The sequence below is a fragment of the Ptychodera flava genome, chromosome 9, assembly GCF_041260155.1.
Source record: "Ptychodera flava strain L36383 chromosome 9, AS_Pfla_20210202, whole genome shotgun sequence".
In the NCBI taxonomy this organism is placed as follows: domain Eukaryota; kingdom Metazoa; phylum Hemichordata; class Enteropneusta; family Ptychoderidae; genus Ptychodera; species Ptychodera flava.
The window spans coordinates 10,152,546-10,171,800 of NC_091936.1; the positions used below are offsets into that span (position 1 = coordinate 10,152,546).

General features: G+C 38.4%; 1 protein-coding gene and 1 long non-coding RNA gene across 2 annotated transcripts; one reads left to right on the forward strand and one right to left on the reverse strand.

Moving 5' to 3' along the window:
- Positions 1 to 1,756: 1,756 nt before the first annotated feature.
- LOC139140147 (uncharacterized) lies at positions 1,757 to 3,115 on the reverse strand. The gene has a single exon (XM_070709204.1). The coding sequence runs from the start codon at positions 3,113 to 3,115 to the stop codon at positions 1,757 to 1,759; it is 1,359 nt and encodes a 452-aa protein (XP_070565305.1).
- Positions 3,116 to 7,962: 4,847 nt separating this feature from the next.
- LOC139139941 (uncharacterized) lies at positions 7,963 to 11,712 on the forward strand. The gene is made up of 4 exons (XR_011553910.1): positions 7,963 to 8,212; positions 9,506 to 9,602; positions 10,526 to 10,613; positions 11,406 to 11,712. It is a non-coding gene; the product is annotated as an uncharacterized lncRNA (long non-coding RNA).
- Positions 11,713 to 19,255: the final 7,543 nt, after the last annotated feature.

A 19,255-nucleotide genomic window follows, 5' to 3' on the forward strand; every position in this document is an offset into this window, starting at 1 on the left:
ATCTAATGGATACAGGCCTAGAATTTACCAAAAAGGTAAGTTTTTAGGTCTGCCTTGAACTGTTTGTACGTTTCTACTTTCCTCAAACCTACTGGTAATCCATTCCACCTTCTTGGACCCTGAACACTGAATGCCCTATCTGCGAAGGTTTTACGAAATGTTCTTGGAATCTCGTACGAACTTTCAGAATTACTACCTGACCGAAGTCCTACACGCCTGACTACAGACGGAGTTAGCATAGATATTAAGTACTCTGGTGCTTCGTTACGGTTGCATTTAAACATTGAACAACATATTTTATATTCAATTCTGAGATGCACAGGTAGCCAATGTAGAATCTTCAAGCATTCTGTGGCACTGTCATATTTATTTTTGTCCAGGATGGTCTTAGCTGCCATGTTTTGAATCCGCTGTAGTTTCTTTATGTCGCATTCCGGAAGTCCTGCGTAAAGAGAGTTAGCATAGTCCAAATGTGAAAGAATCATGCCTGATGCTATGATTTTCCTTGCATCAAGATTCAAGTACTGTTTAATTAGCTTCAATCTTTGTATATTTCCTGCGGCAATTGCACACTTCCTCGAGATGTTCTTCCTCATCGACAGATGTTCGTCGAGATCAAAACCAAGGTGTTTTATCACCGGCGTCCGTTCGATGTTACATTCATTGACCGTTAACGTCTTCGACACAACCTTCTGCAGATGTACTCTTGACCCAAAGCATATGAATTCTGTTTTACTGTCATTCATCTTCAACCGATTCTCATCCATCCAGATTTTAACCTCCTTTAAACAGTCTTCAAGATCTTTCAATGCCACGATTTCCCGACTCCTAGACTTAGCTTGAAATAGACGTTTCAAGGCATGGTCATCTGCATATCCATGTATGTCGATTGATGTTGGTATCACATTTCTCAGAGTACTCGCATACACACTGTATAATGTTGGTCCAGCACAACTGCCTTGTGGTACGGAGAAGTCGATGTTTCTAATGTCAGAGTAGGCATTGCCTACACATACCTTGAAACCTCTAGGTCTCAGATAGGACGAAAACCACTCCAATACATGTCCGTCGATACCATACCGTTGTCTTAATACATTAAGCAGTACCTCATGGTCCACTGTATCGAAGGCTGCGCTTAAGTCGATTGCGGCAAGAGCTGTAATTTTTTGTTCCTCCATTCCCCACAGAATATCGTCAGTTATCTTGAGCAAGGCAGTTTCACAACTGAAATTTACTCTGTAAGCTGACTGATATTCTGGAAAGAGTTGACACCGTTCACAGTGTTCGTTAAATTGTTGTAACGCTATTTTTTCTAAGACCTTAGACAGAAATGCCAAATTGCTAACCGGCCTATAGTTAGATGAAATCAAATCTAGTCCAGTCTTCTTAAGCAACGGCCTGACCACTGCATACTTCCACTCTTTCACAAAAACACCCTTGTTGTAGAGATGCATTAATCAACTTGGTAATGTGTGGAACCATTCCTTTTAACACGTCTTTTAGGAATTTTGTTGGTATGATGTCCAGCTCACAGGACTTTGTCGGCATTTCTTTGACGATTTTTTCAACAGTATCCTCATCTACTGGTTCGAATTGGTGGAGAGACGGGACTTCTCTATATGGCGGGATGTATTTGTTATATTTGCTAACAACTCTCTGATCTTAAGTATTTTTTGCAGGAAGAAATCGGCAAAATCATTTGCTAGTTCCTCGTTTGATTTTCCTTCTGGCATTGGGTTGATATCTTTTTTTCCAATTAGGTGTTTACTATTTGGTATAATTTCTTAGTGTCTGATCTTGACTCCAAAATCTTAGAACTTATCGATTTTCGTTTTTCAGCTTTGATCATATAGTGCAGAGTGTTCCTACATCGCTTATAGGCAATCCACTGGTGAGGTTGGCGATACTTTCTCCAAATGTTTTCTCTACTTCGAAGTAATTTCTTCTGATCTTTTATGTCATCGTTGTACCAGATGTGGTGTTTCCGCTCGACAACAGCTTTTATACGTTTTGGGGCATGTTTATTCACGATCGTCACCAATTCGTTACGAAGCTGGTTAGATATAGAGTCAGCATCCTTATTTGTAGCTAAATTGATGTAGTGTAGATCGTTAATGAAATCGTCTCTATTCACCTTCTTAAAGTTTCTGCTCTCAACCTTCTTCTTCATAACCCCTTCGCGATCTCTACTAAGAACACCTGTTACAACTCTATGATCAGAGAGAAATGGGCCGGCATTAACTGTATGGATGTCAGTACGACTCACATTTTCGGTGATTATTAAGTCAAGATGATGACCCTCTTTGTGGGTTGCAAAATCCACCCCGATTTTCAGTCCAATCGCTTCCACACTGTCAATGAAACTACACGCACCAGGATCTTCTTTATTGTCTATATGAATATTAAAATCTCCCGCAATAATGATATTATCATTTGCTGGAAGCCAAGACTCCAGTAAGGTTAGAAATTCATCTATGAAATCACTAACCGTTGACTTATTCTCTTGACTATACGGTGGTCGATAGATGCCTAATACATTAAACTCCAGATCTTTACCTTTCACCCGCCAGTGATGATATTCAAATGATTTTAACGTGGCTGATGTTATCGATTCCGAAACCAATGGGGCCATCGTGACCAAGCTCAATCCACCACCTCTCCTGTTATCCCCGCGAAAAGAAGACAACATGCACAGGCCGTTGTTATTCAAATCACAACATTCTATCCAGATGTGGTCTTTTGGTTGAAGCCATGTTTCCGTTATTACGCAGATGTCTATTTTGTTGTCAAACAAATAGTCTCGTAGTAAATCAGGTTTGTTTTTGATTGAGTGTGCATTCCAGGTGGATATTTTCACTTGGCAGGAATTATTCATGACCAAGTTATTCGTTGCTTCTATCAAACGGAGATTTGCGAAGTTGACTCCCTTTTTTTCTTTGGTCTTCTTTCCGCCAGGTCGCCCCCTCTTACGTCTTTTATGAATTTTGAGTTCCTTCAATAACCTTACTTGTTCTGGTGATAAATATGTTCGGTTTTTCCGCAGATCCAATAACTCAAATCTCGACCATTGAATTCTCTCACCGATACATCGTTCCTTCTGCTGCTGAACCACCATGATGTTCACGTCGTTTCTTTCCCATCTTCGTTCCATTTCAAAACCACAGACTTGGACTATTAAATACAAGAATATTATCAACAACATATTCATAGTACCTTGAGTCTGGAAAATGGTGTCTAGTAATCGTTGTTTAGAGCAAAATCCAAAGAAGTTTTACACGTCGTGGTTGTATGTCGCTCTCACGCGGCGCCATTACGTCATTACTTTTTATGCGTGATATTAACAATATTTTGCATCAGCGACAAGGTGGATAATAATACTTACTGGCTAATAAGAGAGATATATTTTATAAATGGCATATTATAAGATAATAATTCGCACGTTTCGTATTTGTTTATTTACGAGTACTCAAAAAAACATGGCGGCGCCCATGAAAGTAGGGTACACTTCCGGTTACTCGCATAGTATATTATGAATATGCGCATGCGCAATCAGTAAGCCGCTGGCGCGACTTTTAACAAAACAGCTTTTCGCTGTTATTTTATTAAAAATAAACAAATAAACAAACACAAACACATACACACAAACAAACACAGTCACAAATAAACAAGGAGTAAGAGCCCCCTGTGGACAGACTGGAAACGCTGCATGCCTTTTGTTCCATGGTCGTCTAGGTAGACTATTGGCTTTTCATATTAAAATGAGCTTCAAAGGTGTTAAATGTTTTTGAGGGTTTTTTGTGGTTGATAATTACACGAGATTTGCAAAAAATACGACGAGATGGCATCGTACTGCCAGTCGCGTAGCAATCATAGTTACTTTGTGAGCTCTCTGGCCAGAAACACTGCTTCACGCCAATCAAAACATAACACGCCAGCAGTTTCATAAACATGTCCTCCCTTGACGCACGTGTAAAAGACGGTATGACTGACCGTAAACCATTGAGTAAAACCAGACAGTATCGATAAAAGACTTTCAAATTTGGTTCAAACACACTCATTATATATTCATAAAAATATGAGAGAAATTTTTAAAACGGTAAAACTCACTTTCCTGAAGCTCAAAACACTCCTGTTTTCGCCAGCACGTCTATTCCGCTCAGCACCACACAACAACAACCACACAAACTTTGCCGATCATACTTTCGCTTAACAATTGGCGAAAATCCGAAAATTACCGAAGGATGCATGGTCGGCACTCTTCGGAAAAGAGAGGCGAGAGCAACCTGAGGCGAGACGAACATGGATGGGTTACGTAACCGCTTCACGCCTTAAACAATACCCGTTGCGACTCTGCCATGTTTCTCTGTGCTAGCACTATGTTTAGGCGCAGCGCGTCGCACATCGCTACTAGTATATTCAAGTTAGAAGTTATAAGTGCAGTGGGCCAAGTATTTTGTCATCACTTGTCAACAACACGCCTTCCCCTTAGGTAACAAGAGAAACTGCATTATCGAAATAAAAAATAAATCTACCGAAAAAACAGCCCCCCAAAAAAGTATGGCCTTGGCACTACTGTACAAGCAAGCCCTCCCGGCTCTAGGGTAGGCCTACATGTGTGGCATTTTTGTTTGTTTACACAATGCATGCATAATGTAGTCATTTTCCTTAAAATGAAAAATACTCGGTTGGATAGCCTTGTTGAAAATTTGTTCAACAACCTGTGTCAACATGCTTGGATTACGCATCGAGAAAATGACTAAAAATAATTTCGAACGTCTCCTGCTGACTGTGTGTGTGTGTTAGGGTTCGTGTTGCTTACAGTTTTATTTTCTGGTTTATTGATTTCCTATATTTCAAGCTCACTTGTGGAGAACGTTTTAGAAATCTTTGCCGCAAGGAAATGGTATAATTTGCAGTCGGCTAGATTATTCTGCTTGCTTCTCTGACCAAGATAAAGTCAAAGTGTAACACGGATTTCCATGAGTAGCACCCAAAAAAGAAGGCCGGGAATGCAAAATGTTCTTAGCTAAATGTTCTCAGCCCCCCTCCAGAGATGTTTGTGAATGCAGCCTAAACGCTGCTGATATATCCGTCATCAAACCAAGGTCTCTAAAGTTATCAGTTTTCTGTATGAGAAAATATGCACTCGCGTGCATGTTAATCTGGAAGACGGTAAAAAAACTAAAGCAGATATACGTCGTACCTACATATAGTTGTGGTTTGCAGCCACAGTTCACACAGTGACTGTTCGGATATGATAGTGAAAGGCCTTATACAGCGTATTTTTTTAATCTCTTTGCTGGGAGTTTGTCACAGTAAAGTTCTACATTACTTGGTAAACACAAAAACGTTTCAAGTTTTGACTAAGAGTGACTACAGAGCGCATTTTCATGACTAAATATCGATTCCTTGTATGTATGACATTTGTTCAATCAAGATAATTGATGTGCTTCTTTACAAATGACATCGAATATGCTATTTACAGTACTTCCCATCCTCAATCTACCTGCCGGTTACATTCTCCCTCAAGACATCTGAGGCAGACTTGGGATTTAATGGATGGCGTCCTCGAAAAAACACGAATTCATGTTATCCCTGAGATACTGTAAAAACCCTGACAGAATAATTACTGGTATTAATTATAGTCTGAGAAAATCGTCTCCCAATACGGTTAATTTGACATTGCCAAAGCTATGTGACCTGGGCTGTACAGCAAAAGAAAGGGCACTAAACTCACGGCTTTTATGGTTTGTTTGTTATACACAAAGAAAGAAGCCACAAGAAGCGAAAGCCAGTTTTATTGTCTTTTCACAATTTATATATAAAAAGTACCTGTTGGGCCAACAAGTAAAACAAAAATTGCTGACAGGTAAAACAATTCTGAAGTTTTGGCTTACATCTGGTGAAGACTTTTATAATATACTAATAATACTTTTTAAATACTGAGACTAATTGAAATCGACTCCCTGAGTGTATCTCCGAAACTTTATTATACTGCTCTTAGCAGAAAATGTTTCTCTTTTGTAAATTCTGAAAATTGCGCGACGTACGACAACACGGAAAGGTAGGGCCCCCTAACGCACTAGAATATTTCACAACACATACACTGACTCGGACGGAGACATCAGTATTATCGGGATGGGTAAACAATGACGGCAACACATGCTTGAAACGCCTATCCGAAGATTCACAAGCAATACACCGATTGCCGTATCTGAACACACCAGAAACTAACTGTGATGCACCAAAGAATGCTATGCTGATGTGGAGGTGAAAGCTATTCGCTCATTTGTGACTTAGGAGCAATTTCATACTTATATATCGCTTTTGGGGGAGTTTTCTGGGATCAAGTTCCCCAGCAACGATGACGTAGTCACACCACTGAGGTCAAAGTCAATGTCTTTAATTGTAATGTCACTAAATGACCGTGAAAAGTCGAAATTCTAAGGTGGACTAGGAGAGCTAATTAATATCTGAGTGAAATATTGAAATCGTAAATTAACCCAGTACTTCGATACAACCCATTTTCATAAATTTTGACATATCTGTGAAAATATGACAGAAAATGACCGCCAATCTTAATTTTGTATAATAAAATTTAATTTAGCAAATAATTCAGATATATATGCGAGTTTGCGGATATTGTACGGATGTTAGGCATATATTTGATTGATTTAATTTCCGAAATTTTAATGAAGTACCTTGGTACATGTGGCGGTAAGTTAGGCTATCCACAAAGTTTTCCTTGCTCTACAGAAATCAGACGACGATCTCATATAAATTTTAGACCACTGGATAAAAAGTGATACAAAGCTTTTCGAGGGGATGTTTTGATCTCAAAAATACAATAACTTTGTGAATATGTGTACTATTTTGAATCAAGTTTACGGTAAATAATCGTAGTACTGAAACAGTAGCGGAAGAGAATATCATTTGAAGCAATTATCTCGATTTTTGTTTTAAGAGAACTATTTATTTGATCATATCATGAGTCGGCCTTGTGCGGCGGAAATAGGAATAGGAAAACCAATGAGTAGTTTTTCTGATTAATCTGAACTCTAAAGCCTTTCACATAGCAAAAGTATTCGAATGAAGTAGTTATTTTGAACTGTGAAAATAATATATTGTCACCCATTCAAACTCATGGAGCTTACGACTATGATGTAGATTATGACTTGTTACTATTGTTCTGATTCATGTGTTAATGTATCAAATAGTGAAGGGCAATGCACATGCTAGATAGTTTGTGTGTCTGTCATGCCTTTAAATTTCTGGCATGATTTCTCTCTCTCTCTCTCTCTCTCTCTCTCTCTCTCTCTCTCTCTCTCTCTCTCTCTCATGATGTCTGAAGAATCTCTATCAGCATTATTGAATACACTACACTAAACCTAGTTCTTGACGTGCCTTACCACATGACTGTGGGTTATTATCTCATTCTCTGGGAGGTATCAATTCACAGTCTTACAAAGCTGATACTAAGAACTCTCTGTCTTTTGATATGAACACTCCTCTTGGTGGTCATTGACCTAACTTCAAAGTTACACACATGATAATGAACTTCTACTTTGAACGTTCACCGTATTGGAGTAAACATTTCGATGGCCATCTGTCGAACTTCAACGTGACAAGATAATGAGCTTCCACAATGAGATGGCCGAACTTCAACGTGACAAGATAATGAACTTCCACAATGAACTTCCTTCGTATTTTTCTCATGAAGGTAAAGACAGGATGTTTTTAAGTTATGTATGGAAGTGGTCTATTCTGTTCTGAATTGTTTCGAAAACTGTTTTTGTGACCTTGTTTTGAATTGTAACCAATAGCACGCCTTCTTTCTACACGTTATTTATTCACGGCCCTTAGGCCTATGTGTTTAATAAACACGACTTGTTTACTAACAATCAGACTTCCTGGTATTTGATTGGAGTTAAGATGATGTAATTATGTGGCATTGTACTAAATGAAATGGGACAAGCATACTTGGAGAGACAGCCTTGTCTCATCGGTAGGCAGTTCAGTATAGTAAACTGACGAATAAATACAGGCGTTCATCGTCGGTTAGTCACCACTTTGCTTGGCTGTGATACCCTTCTCGCTACAAACTCAAAGTTCGGCCCTGGAACTTGTTCATCGAATCACTGACAAGGAGTTTGTGATCGAAGTGACGTTAGTCTGTACAAGTTTGGTTCGAGGGCGACGCATTAAATAATCGGTGAGTTAGGTAGGTTCATAATTCAGGTGTCGCCAACTAAGCTGTTCGTGCATAAAGGTGTTCGTGAGCAGTTTTTTAGCGGGCGGGCAAATTTCAAAACTAATCAGCGGGCGGGGAGAAAAACTCGATATTTACTGTTGGTGGAGGGGAAGATTTCATTATTTTCAGTGGGCGGGGAGAAAATTTTTGACAGTGGGTACCGGAAAATACGTATGCAGGGAGGGGAAAGCCGTAGTTGATAATAGAACTTGAGGGGAGATTAAGCGCCTAACTTAGAGGGAGCAATGTTCCAAGGTATACTACTAACTACTTGCACGGTTTGTGTTGATCTGTGTTACCCAGTGGGCATCAAATTGGCAATGGGGAATTTCAGTAGTGAGGAGAGGGCAGTGGGTAGCTTGAACTGTTGTGGGGAGTGGAGAGTGGGCAGACCATGGATAGGCCTACTGGAGGGCAGCGGGCATCAAAATTCGGTGGGAGGGCACTTTTTCCGTGTATGACAGTGGGAGGGCAGTTACGAACAGCTGTACTTTCCCCTCCAAATTTTAGGTCATGGTCGAAAATAAGCAAAATTGATATAACAGCCTTCAAACATATTTTGTGATAATTTTGCCAAACTGATTAAATTTACCAGGAGGCGATCTGGAAAACTACGTCATTGGCATTTTGTTTCACCGTCAACTACAAGCAGAATCGATGCAAATTTTTAAACTCTGCCATATGCAGATATTCATAATAAAAGTACCATACTTCCAGGACAAAATGATATATCTATGTTATGAAAAAAAATAGAATGACTTTATCTGTCAATCTCAGTATTGCTTCATGTTCGATCCAGCGTGGAAGGGATCTCAGAGTCTATTCAGTTGACGCCAAACGGCATCCGCCAAAATTTTTCTTTTGCAATTGATACTGGCTTCTCAGTTATTTTTGTTGAGAACAAATGCATGATTAAGGAAAAGCGCCGCCAAAGTAATCAGATTTTCAGCACTGAAGTACAAACGGAAAAAGAACCGACACATTCTGTTATTTAATGGTTACATAATATTATTGAAACAAATTCACCAAATGGACGTTGCTTCGCACTATTTTCACTACCGTATATATTGATATATCCGAGTCCTATAGATGCTACATTTGCCGCACTTTGAAAGCAACTTGTGCAAATATCACCAGAAAAGAAGGAACAGAAATGAAGGAACCGTACCAGTCCATATCCGGTGAACCAGATTTTAGCTACCAATACTAGTACCGCGATCGGTATAACCCTGACTCTGCGTATTTTGTTTGCAGACTAATATTACAGCAGCGATGAAGTTCATTGGATGTGCTATCATTATTACCTTTGTCTTTGTAGCAACTTGCCACTGTGGTTGCTATAGCAGGTTGGGTAAGTTGATAATAATTCTTGTTTACGGTAAGGCACGTCACTAACACTTTCTATTATATACTAGGCAAATTATACCGGTATCACTGGTTGCTATCAAGGGCTTTGTAATTAAGTTAATTACTTTTCTCGTATAGTAAAGGTTACAGATTAGGTCACAGGGTACCCAGACATCTGGTAGTTGTTTGTACTGCTGTTTATCATGTTTATGCTTTTTGGTCATGTTTTTGTTGACCAATAAATTCAACGTACATAACTGTTGTGTTGTTGTTGGTTCAAAAGTAATGTGGATGTCATAAGAAACGCTACAAGGACACTATCATTATTTGAACCGATGCAACTCTCTTCCAACGTTGCTGTTGTTGTATTGTTGTTTACATTTATTAGTCGTGTTGTTGTTGTTGTTGTTGTTGTTGTTGTTGACTTAAAAATTCAACGAACATAACTGTTGTGTTGCTGTTGGTCCAAACGTAGTGTAGATGTCATAAGGAACACTGCAAGGACACTATCATTATTTTACCTCCCTGCCATCGTACACTCTCTTCTTCCAAATTTCACAAGAATAAGGCGGTGGCCTTTATATTTACTCTGACAGCTTAAAACTGTGCCAACATGCGTGGTTGATCAGAAAAGTATTGTAATAATCTGGAAAAGTTACAGTTTAGATTTGCTAACAGGAACTCTGACATCAATGATACAGGGAGAGAACTAGTATCTTGCACACTATGTATTGAAGACAAGTTTTCATGTATATTCCATTGTAGTGTTAATGTGGCTTCTTAATTATGACCAAAGAAAGAACATTATGTCTCAGAATGTTGTGGTCTATACCGTAATCTGCAAAATGCTTCAAATCTGGGAGAACAATAATTTGCATATCCTCGTTCTGAAAACGCTTTTATCCTGTCACCATCTTATTCATTCAGGTGCAGATTGTGTTCCCAATACTGAAACAACGTGGCATTGTTTGCGCTGTTCATGTGATAGTAACGGATTCATGGAAACCTGTTGCAGGTAAGAGGCCACGACACTAGACGTTACAATACACACCGTAAGCAAAGTTGATTAGCAAATGATGCAGTAGTGGCAACCAATGTTAAATTCTCAACGTTGACAATTACAAGTATCAGAGACAAGATCGATAATTTCAGTATTTTTTACCTGAATAAAAAAAAAACGATTAAAAAAACGGTGTCAACGTTCAAAGATAAGAAAATCCCAACGCTGTTCAATCTATCATTTTATACACATTTATATCATAGTTAGAAAATACACAACACACTTGGCTGTATAGTGCATTTTTCATTTATTTCTCATCAAAAAGTATTGGATCTATCACAGTTCAAATGACTTAGAAAAAACAGGTCGATTAAGTTCAAATCCAGTGTAACGCTGTTTTCTCTGTATGTTCACTGAAGGAGCAATTTCTGCCCCATTCATCGAAATTTTGGGGCAGACTTGACATTGTAGAGGGCTGAAACAACAGGAAATTCACAGGTACCTGGTATACACTATATGCGCTTGGGTCACCATCATATGGGCGTGTTTGCTTGCTGCGTTTTCGGCGCGATTTTCGCGCTGTCAGTAACTTGTAAAGGGCAGCAAGAGGTTTGGAATGCGCAATTTGTGCGACTGCGCAGTAGAGAGAAACATCCTGGTGTATGAACTAATTTTATCTGAAAACTCTTTCTCAGAATATTTCATTCTCGCATATACTGTTATTTTATTCATTTACATCATTTCATCGTGTAAAATTGGTCATCGATCAGTCCACGTTCCATCAAATTTGATGCCTTTCTTTTACAGTAAGCCGTATCCTTATGACTACGAGCCCGGATGTGAAGTGAGCTTTGATGCCAATGCATGCGAATATCGCGTGACTAAAATCGGCGACCCGACACAAGAATGCGCAATCTTCAGCTTGATTGGATGATTGGAGGACAGATGTTATAGAATTTATCTGGACTGACCACTTTTAAACATTTCTGAATTTCCATTTTTGTTTTTTTTTTTCATTTGTTGCATAAGAAAGAGAGACTCTGGAGACTCACAACAGACTGTATCACTTAACTCGTCGCATCCTTGAATAAAAACTGTGGAATTCTTCAAATAAGTTTCTTGTCACCTAATTTACTGAAGTCGAAGTCGATTGTAAATCAATAACAGTAACAGTTTGTTCAGGTAATTTGCTTGTAATGTCTGAAGTTCATTTTAAGGGCAGAGGCTGTTCAAGTTGGAGAATTGACGCGGATTGTTTGTTCTGTCGACAATACATTAGCTGAATCACGTGACATTAAGCAGATCAACTTCGACGGGAAATGACAGATGCAGGAGGTTGCGCTCACGTTGAAATGCTTATTGATATGGAGCAAGGACAGCTTCGACCAAGTCCGAAAGATGAATAAAAGCATAGGCTGCGTTCACAAAAAAACGGTTGGGGGGGTGCTGGAGGAATTCAGGGGGATTCGAAAATTTTGGGGGTAGTAGAGGGGGACTTGAAAATTTTGCTCTACCTGTAGCAGGGAACTTGAACACTTTTTGGTTCCCTTTTATGTTTTACATTTTCCAATTCAAAGTTTTTGTAGGTAATTCAATGAAAGTGAATACCATTTTTATGTCATCGAATATTAATTATTGTAATGTTAGTAATTATTTAACAAAATCTAGAACCTTTTGTTACATTTCATGACTTTTATCTCGAAAAAATCTACACATGTATGATTTGTCGTAAAAAAACAAACAAGCCTAGTAACATGGCAGAAGCTGGAAATGTTCATGATTTTTGCAATATTTCTATGCCAACTACAGTTTCTTGCTGTCTCCCTACAGCATGCTCAAACACACAATATTCAGTTTGTCGACAAAGCCTGTATATATAAATATGTATTAGGTGATAATGTAATTAGAGTCCAGACTGACAGTCAGTTGTCAGTGATACAAATGCATGGTACGCATATACACAGGCTGTGATAGCAAGATGAATACTAGACAGTTCAACATGCTGTAGGGAGTAGAACAAGAACTCAGTTGTATAAACTGAACAAAAATATTGTCAAAATTATCAAAGTTAATAGAGCTACTGCCTACGGGCAGTGTCACTATCAGATACTGCCCTGCTACTGTAGTGTCACTTTTACTGCATACCTGAACAGTGACAGAGATAGCTCTGACTCTGATGTACACGGTAGTTGAAGAAGAGTTTGGGTCAAATGACGCTCATGGCAGTGAAACATACAGGCCAGAGAGCAACATATTGAAGACCAGGAGACTTAAAAAAGTTATCGCGAATATTTGAATTCTGGCATATGAGAATAATCAAATATAAAAAAGATGGGGCCACCATGGTTAATTTTCTAAATTTTCACATTCTTGTCATAAAATAATACAAAAGTAAAACTTTGAACAGTAAAGACTATATGAAAAATTATGTGAATAAATGGATTTTTTTATTTTTAACCAAATTTGCCATTATTAAATTCGAAATTTCAGAGATTAAAACAGTTATTTGATGGAATATTTTAGCCTTTCAGTATTGTCAATTTTGAGTAGCATCTAATTCATATATGTCTTGTACTTTTGAAACAAATTTTTGGTAGGTCACCGTGCTCAGTTTTTTACAATATGGCAATAGCCAGAATTCACAATTTGCCTACTCTCTCATGATCGTCATTTTGTGTGCTCTTCGGCAGGAGCAATTGACCTGGCCAGAGTTGGATTAACTCAAGTTGGCTCAGACCGATAAATCCAAAAAGTTCACAGATGCATTTAAAATAAATCAATTTAAGAACTTGTCTTAGGAATATTACTTTACAAACTGCTAATAACAGGTTGTGAAGAACACCTGTGAGCGGAACGCCGCAATACTTGATTTTTTCTGCATGCACATCCTTTACAAATATGCGGGCTTGTGATAGTTGGGGGGGACTTGAAAAAATTTTGATCATATAAATGATATGAAGGGGGGAATTTGAAAACTTTTTTAGGGTATTGAGGGTGGATCTGAAAAAAAAATAAGATTTCAATCACGATTCTTCCAGCCCCCCCCCCCCAATCGTTATTTGTGAACGCAGCCTTAGCGCGCATGAGAATGAAAGATTCCTCACGCGATACATAGGGAACATTGGTGAAATAATGGGGATGGAAAGGCTAGAATAGCGTAAAGTAGGCCACTGAAATCGGTCAAAGAACAAACAACACAGGTTTCAGTGAATGAACTTGATAAAAACTTGTCACAGACAGCGGATAAAGCAACCGACGTTTATGATGAGAAAAAGATCGATGGCCACTGACGTAATATTTTGCATAAGCGAGGTAACCGGAACAACGTCAAAGAAGCCAATGCCATTAGGTAGGACAGCAGTCATAGTCAAGAACAAAGCAATAACATTTGGCATTTGCGACTGAGTTTCATAAATACGGACGTACAACGCAAAGCAAATGACATTAAGGAAGGAAACTATAGAAATAGCAACAATTTAAGTCAGTGAAATCCTTAACCAGTGACCTTCGTAGCTTCTCGAACGTCACTTCCTGATATGACCTGCTGATAATTTGGCCAACCGTAATACAAGGGATTGTGCTGATAAGAGGAATCAACCTCGTGTACAAATACAAGGGATAGTATGGTTGGAAAATCCCTGCCCTTTTCCTCACAGAATTTTCTCTAAATACGCTCCCCACATTTCCGCACACTCTTCCTTACATTTAACAAGTTTTTAGGTTACGCCTACCAAAAACGAATCGAAATCTGTTTTCGAAATGTATTTCATTGTCCATCATACTATATCTAAGGGACCGTTGATCATAAAAGCTGACGCCTGTAAAAACAAGTTCTTCGGTTATGGAGAGGGGTTAAACCTCAGTTCGTTTTTCATACGCCAAAATCGCAAAAAGAACTGTGTTGCAGTTTCACGGTTCGGAGTTCCGTTTTAAGAGGGGAGGGGAGGGGGCGGCACTGAACGACGTTTCTCAGGCGTCAGTTTTTATGACCAATGGTCTCTAGGCAATCACTGCGCGATTCGCATTTGTGTAATATTATGACTGTATATGGACCAATATTTGGTAACTTGGCTTTGCACAAGTACCAAAGGCCCCTGCACTATTACTCTGGGTACATTGAGCTAATATTGTCCCCCAAAAATCGACAAAGGAGCAGCTGTGTTTTAGTTCGTAAATCGTAGTAAATAGATAGCCTCTGGCTCTTGGACTAACGACGATATTAAACTTACGCCCTCAACCGATACATCGCTTATTACCTTGATCATATATAAATAAAATGCAGTCAATAAACGTATTATTATTGACCAAAATTTAACCTACCTTTCCGAGATCGTGAATGACTCAAATGTATAGATCTGTGATGCTTAATTAGGCCAAAGTAATTAAATTCTTTGTTTTGCGTCCCCACCCGCCTAGGTTTTTAAACTTTTCATGAAAAACACACACAGTGTATTTGAATAGGAAATTTTAGGACATGACCGCTTAGCTTTTCTGAACGAAAATTTTGTTACAATTTTTTATTTGCTGCAATCAAATTACATTGTGTTAATTTTCTTGTGTGTGTTTTTCAGCCGCTTAGACGCGCATCTTTTCCCATTTAGAGTGGACGCAAAACAAAGAATTTAATTACTTTGGCCTTACTTCCTAGAAATCAGCCCAAATATCAAACTGCCGGCAAAATTCAACGATATTATAGAAAAAAGTACTGGTGGTTTCCGGGTGGCTGTCTATGTAATGGTGATGACCAGATTTTCAGGTGGTCAAATTGTTTTGCCGAAAACGATGGACAAGTCAAGGCGCAGCTAGACTATGGCAACAAGTGTGAGGGCGTGATTCAAATTGTTCTCCTTTACTCTGTTGATCTATATTGGAAGTTTCTGACGAATCGTTTTAGATAAAATATCTACACGCAGGTCATACATAGGTGATTAAACGGACAGAGTTGATGTGTCATTCCAATAAACTATTTTGATGTTTTTCATGCAAATCAACGCTTCATCTAAATTGTGGTGATTAATCTTTTCCTCACTCTCTGACAACACCTTTCCCCGTGGGGTGAGTGTACGAAAGAATTCAAATGATAACACATAGGCAGGTTGTACATTAGCAGCGACGATCTTTAGCAAAATTGTCCATATACGGTCATGATATTACACATTGTGGCGAACGGAAAGAGTGTGAGATAATAAGTTTTAATCTAAATTTACGTGGTGTCAAATTTATCGAAAAATCTCCTGCCAGACACTTCTTTATCCAGACGACACAGTGATTAATTAGAATTAAATAGATTTAAGATACATCCAACCAATGGAATGTTGGTATATTGCGTGGGCATAAGATTAATCTGTTTACAGACTGTATTCCCCATGGACAACTTTACAAGCTCACGCTTCCGAAATGATCCCCTGTCGACGTTTATCATATACTCAAAGATGTTAGGTTAGAACTCTGATGGACAGTTCATGATCCCTGTGTAAAGTTCTGGATAAAAAACAATTAGCGAAAAGTGCGAGCTGCCCCCGATAGATAAGTACATTGACACCGATGTGTAAAGGTCACCTGACGTGACCTGGAAAAACAAATTACTGAATACAAGAAGTAGGCATAGCACAGACTAAAACGCCGAGGCATACAGACACAGATATCTAGGGTTGCCAGAATAATACGAGCCCATTAACTTCTGATGATGAAGAATGAAATCTTAGAATGCTACTATAACAAAACAGTAATTTATAACAAAAGCGAAATTAGCAAAGTTAGTTACAGGGAACAGATATTCATCCAATTAAACTTGTCTATCATTTTATTCTATTTCCATATCATACCATCAGCATTTCTGGTCATGCATGAATGCGGCACCTATCATTTCGCGCACGCAATCCAAAATCAGCTTATCATGGTAGTAATGGACTGCCACCCCACCACCCTCCTCCCTACAATTATAACAGGCTGGAGAACGCTTACGTATGTAATCGACTTTAACCATGTAAGGGCTAAGAAATAAGAAAGATGCAAAACACCCACCGTGATATAGTAAAATGTATTAAAATACATAAGGACCTAACTATATTAAACCCAAATGTCATATTGGGTGAGCATGTTATACCCCATTCATTGTATCCTCAATGTAAATAATACGTGTACATGCTGATGTCGAGCAACATAAATGAATGATTTGACAACTACAGTGGAATCCTGGTGTCACATTTATGTAATTGCTTTGATATACAAGGGGAACCCCAGTTATATTACGTTTACTGACTTACACTCTTCAAATACTACCATACTCACTTCATCAGTTCATTTTCCAGCTACAGTGTTTGCTGATGAAGACATCAGTGAAGTTCAGGCTCTAACTTCGCCTCAGGGAAGACTTTGTTGCGAGAGCTACCGTGTAGTCTAACTTGGGGAATAATGAATGAAATGTTATGCGCTGTGTAGACGGTTGAACATGATTGAACAACAACGTAAATGTAAAATGGTTCTCTTTCTATACAATCCATTAGAATGGTGATCAGCTGTCTGAAAGTCGAGAAATATCTCATTACAAAGCAGAAAAAGCTTAATTCGCTGTTTTATACAGCTCGAATGGAGGTATCATGTGATTTGCAGAGCAACTTAGTAAGTATTTTACAAAATGTAGCATACATTTCACTAATATGTACATTGAATTCTCCGGTAACTGAATACTAAGTTGAAGTTCAACCAACATACCCTCTGAAGCCAGTGGTGTGCTCCTTATTCTTTTAAAATTCTATTTCTCGTACATTTACAAGCAAATAAAAAAAATGAATAGGCAGAATTAGGTCCTCTATGAATCCTTGCGCTCAAAAATGCAACTTTTATCGCAGAAAGAATCTATAGAGGCGTTTATTTTGTGTAAATTTCCCCGATAGAACTACGTCAAAACTTTTTTGCACGCTGCTGCACACTGGAGATACATGTGATAAAGCCTTGTTCATTTCATTTAAAGGGTAATTGCTTTAACTTTTAATGACGTTTTCAATATTTATTTGGGTATGTCAATTGCAATTGTTGTTATGCTCCCAAAGGATGTTGAAACACCCGGTATTGAGATTGTCAACACAACATCTATTACAAGATGTGTATAATGCACTGTTATTGTTTACATTCGAGCTCCAGTCCGCAGCAGAATTCGCAATGTGAACAGTAACAATGCATTAGGCCAAAGTAATTAAATTCTTTGTTTTGCGTCCCCACCCGCTTAGCTGTTTTAAGGTTTTCGTGAAAAACACACCCAGTGTATTTGAATAGGAAATTTTAGGACATAAAGTATTATAAGATGTGTATAATGCACTGTTATTGTTTACATTCGAGCTCCAGTCCGCAGCAGAATTCGCAATGTGAACAGTAACAATGCATTATACACATGTACAGGCTGAGTTGACAAGCCTAATACTTTGTATTCCAACAAGCATTTGGAAAAAGACTAAGGAACGGTAGTAGACACTAAGCTTATAAACAAAAAAGTAAAATGGTATCAGAAGGCGCAGCTACTGTCCTTTTGATGTCTACACATTCTCAGATCTGTCAATTTCTATCTTTGTATGTTACTGTAATGCAAGTAAACATACACGTTTTAGTTTAACTTCAACAGAAATCATACAGCTAAAACGCATGCTACATCCTGCTCTCGATAAACGTTGCAGCAAATGAGGCCCAGATAATTATCTTGTTAAGAGATGAAATTTCAGAGTATTCACTTGATCGAGAGAAATAAAATTCATAATCATCATATAGCAATTTGTACGTGCGAAATTGAGGAAGGGCCCTTTATGGAATTTACCGGACTTCAATTGAAATCGAATGTCGACACGCATTCAAGGCTTAAACGCGAGTTGTTATTTGATCTAGCCCTTTAATTTCAGCGAGGTGCGTTCAAGGAGAACAATACAATACAGATATGTAGTTATTGGAACTAATTTTAGATAATTGGAAATTCATATTTTTCAAATTTCTCAAAAGTGGTGGGTGCCACATAGCTGAATATTGCGATATTACAAATCTCTCATAAAAACGAGTGTGAAACTTAAAAAGAAAAGCAGATGAGGTTACATTTGTAGGTTAAAACGACCTTACTTCACCATCCGATTATCCCAAATTAGTTCACATTGTGTTTATTACTATTTAGTTTAATGTTTTTGGCCATCACCTCTGATGCTACTGTCAAGCCTTCGCCAAAGTGTCGAATTACGGTAATTGTTCTGACTTCATGGCAGTGCCAAAGCCATTAATATAAAATGTTCTGGAAACCAGAGAGCAACTTCCTCTGATAAAACAAATATAGACACTTATTTGAACGGCTCTACTTGAATCTTAATACAAAAGAACGAGAAACAAACACGTATATGTTTCTTCGCGTTTTGACGAATTTGGCTCCGTCGATCTATCTGCAGCAATTAATTGAGCGTGCGTGAACCGAATTCGTTATAAACTTGGCACATAACCAACTCACGCTGTAGCATGCATAAACATGTCGACTGTACTTCATGACACAATCAAAGACGACCATCTTCTTCAACATTTTTCATGTCTGGACCCAGTCGTCAAACATATCATAAGGTGTTCCATGCTCTACACGCGCATAGCAACCGGGCGGTCATTTGTAGTACTATTATTTCATTACTATAAGACAT

Coding starts and splice junctions, on each gene's coding strand:
- LOC139140147 (XM_070709204.1), bottom strand. CDS start 3,115: ATGGTGGTTCAGCAGCAGAAGGAACGATGTATCGGTGAGAGAATTCAA.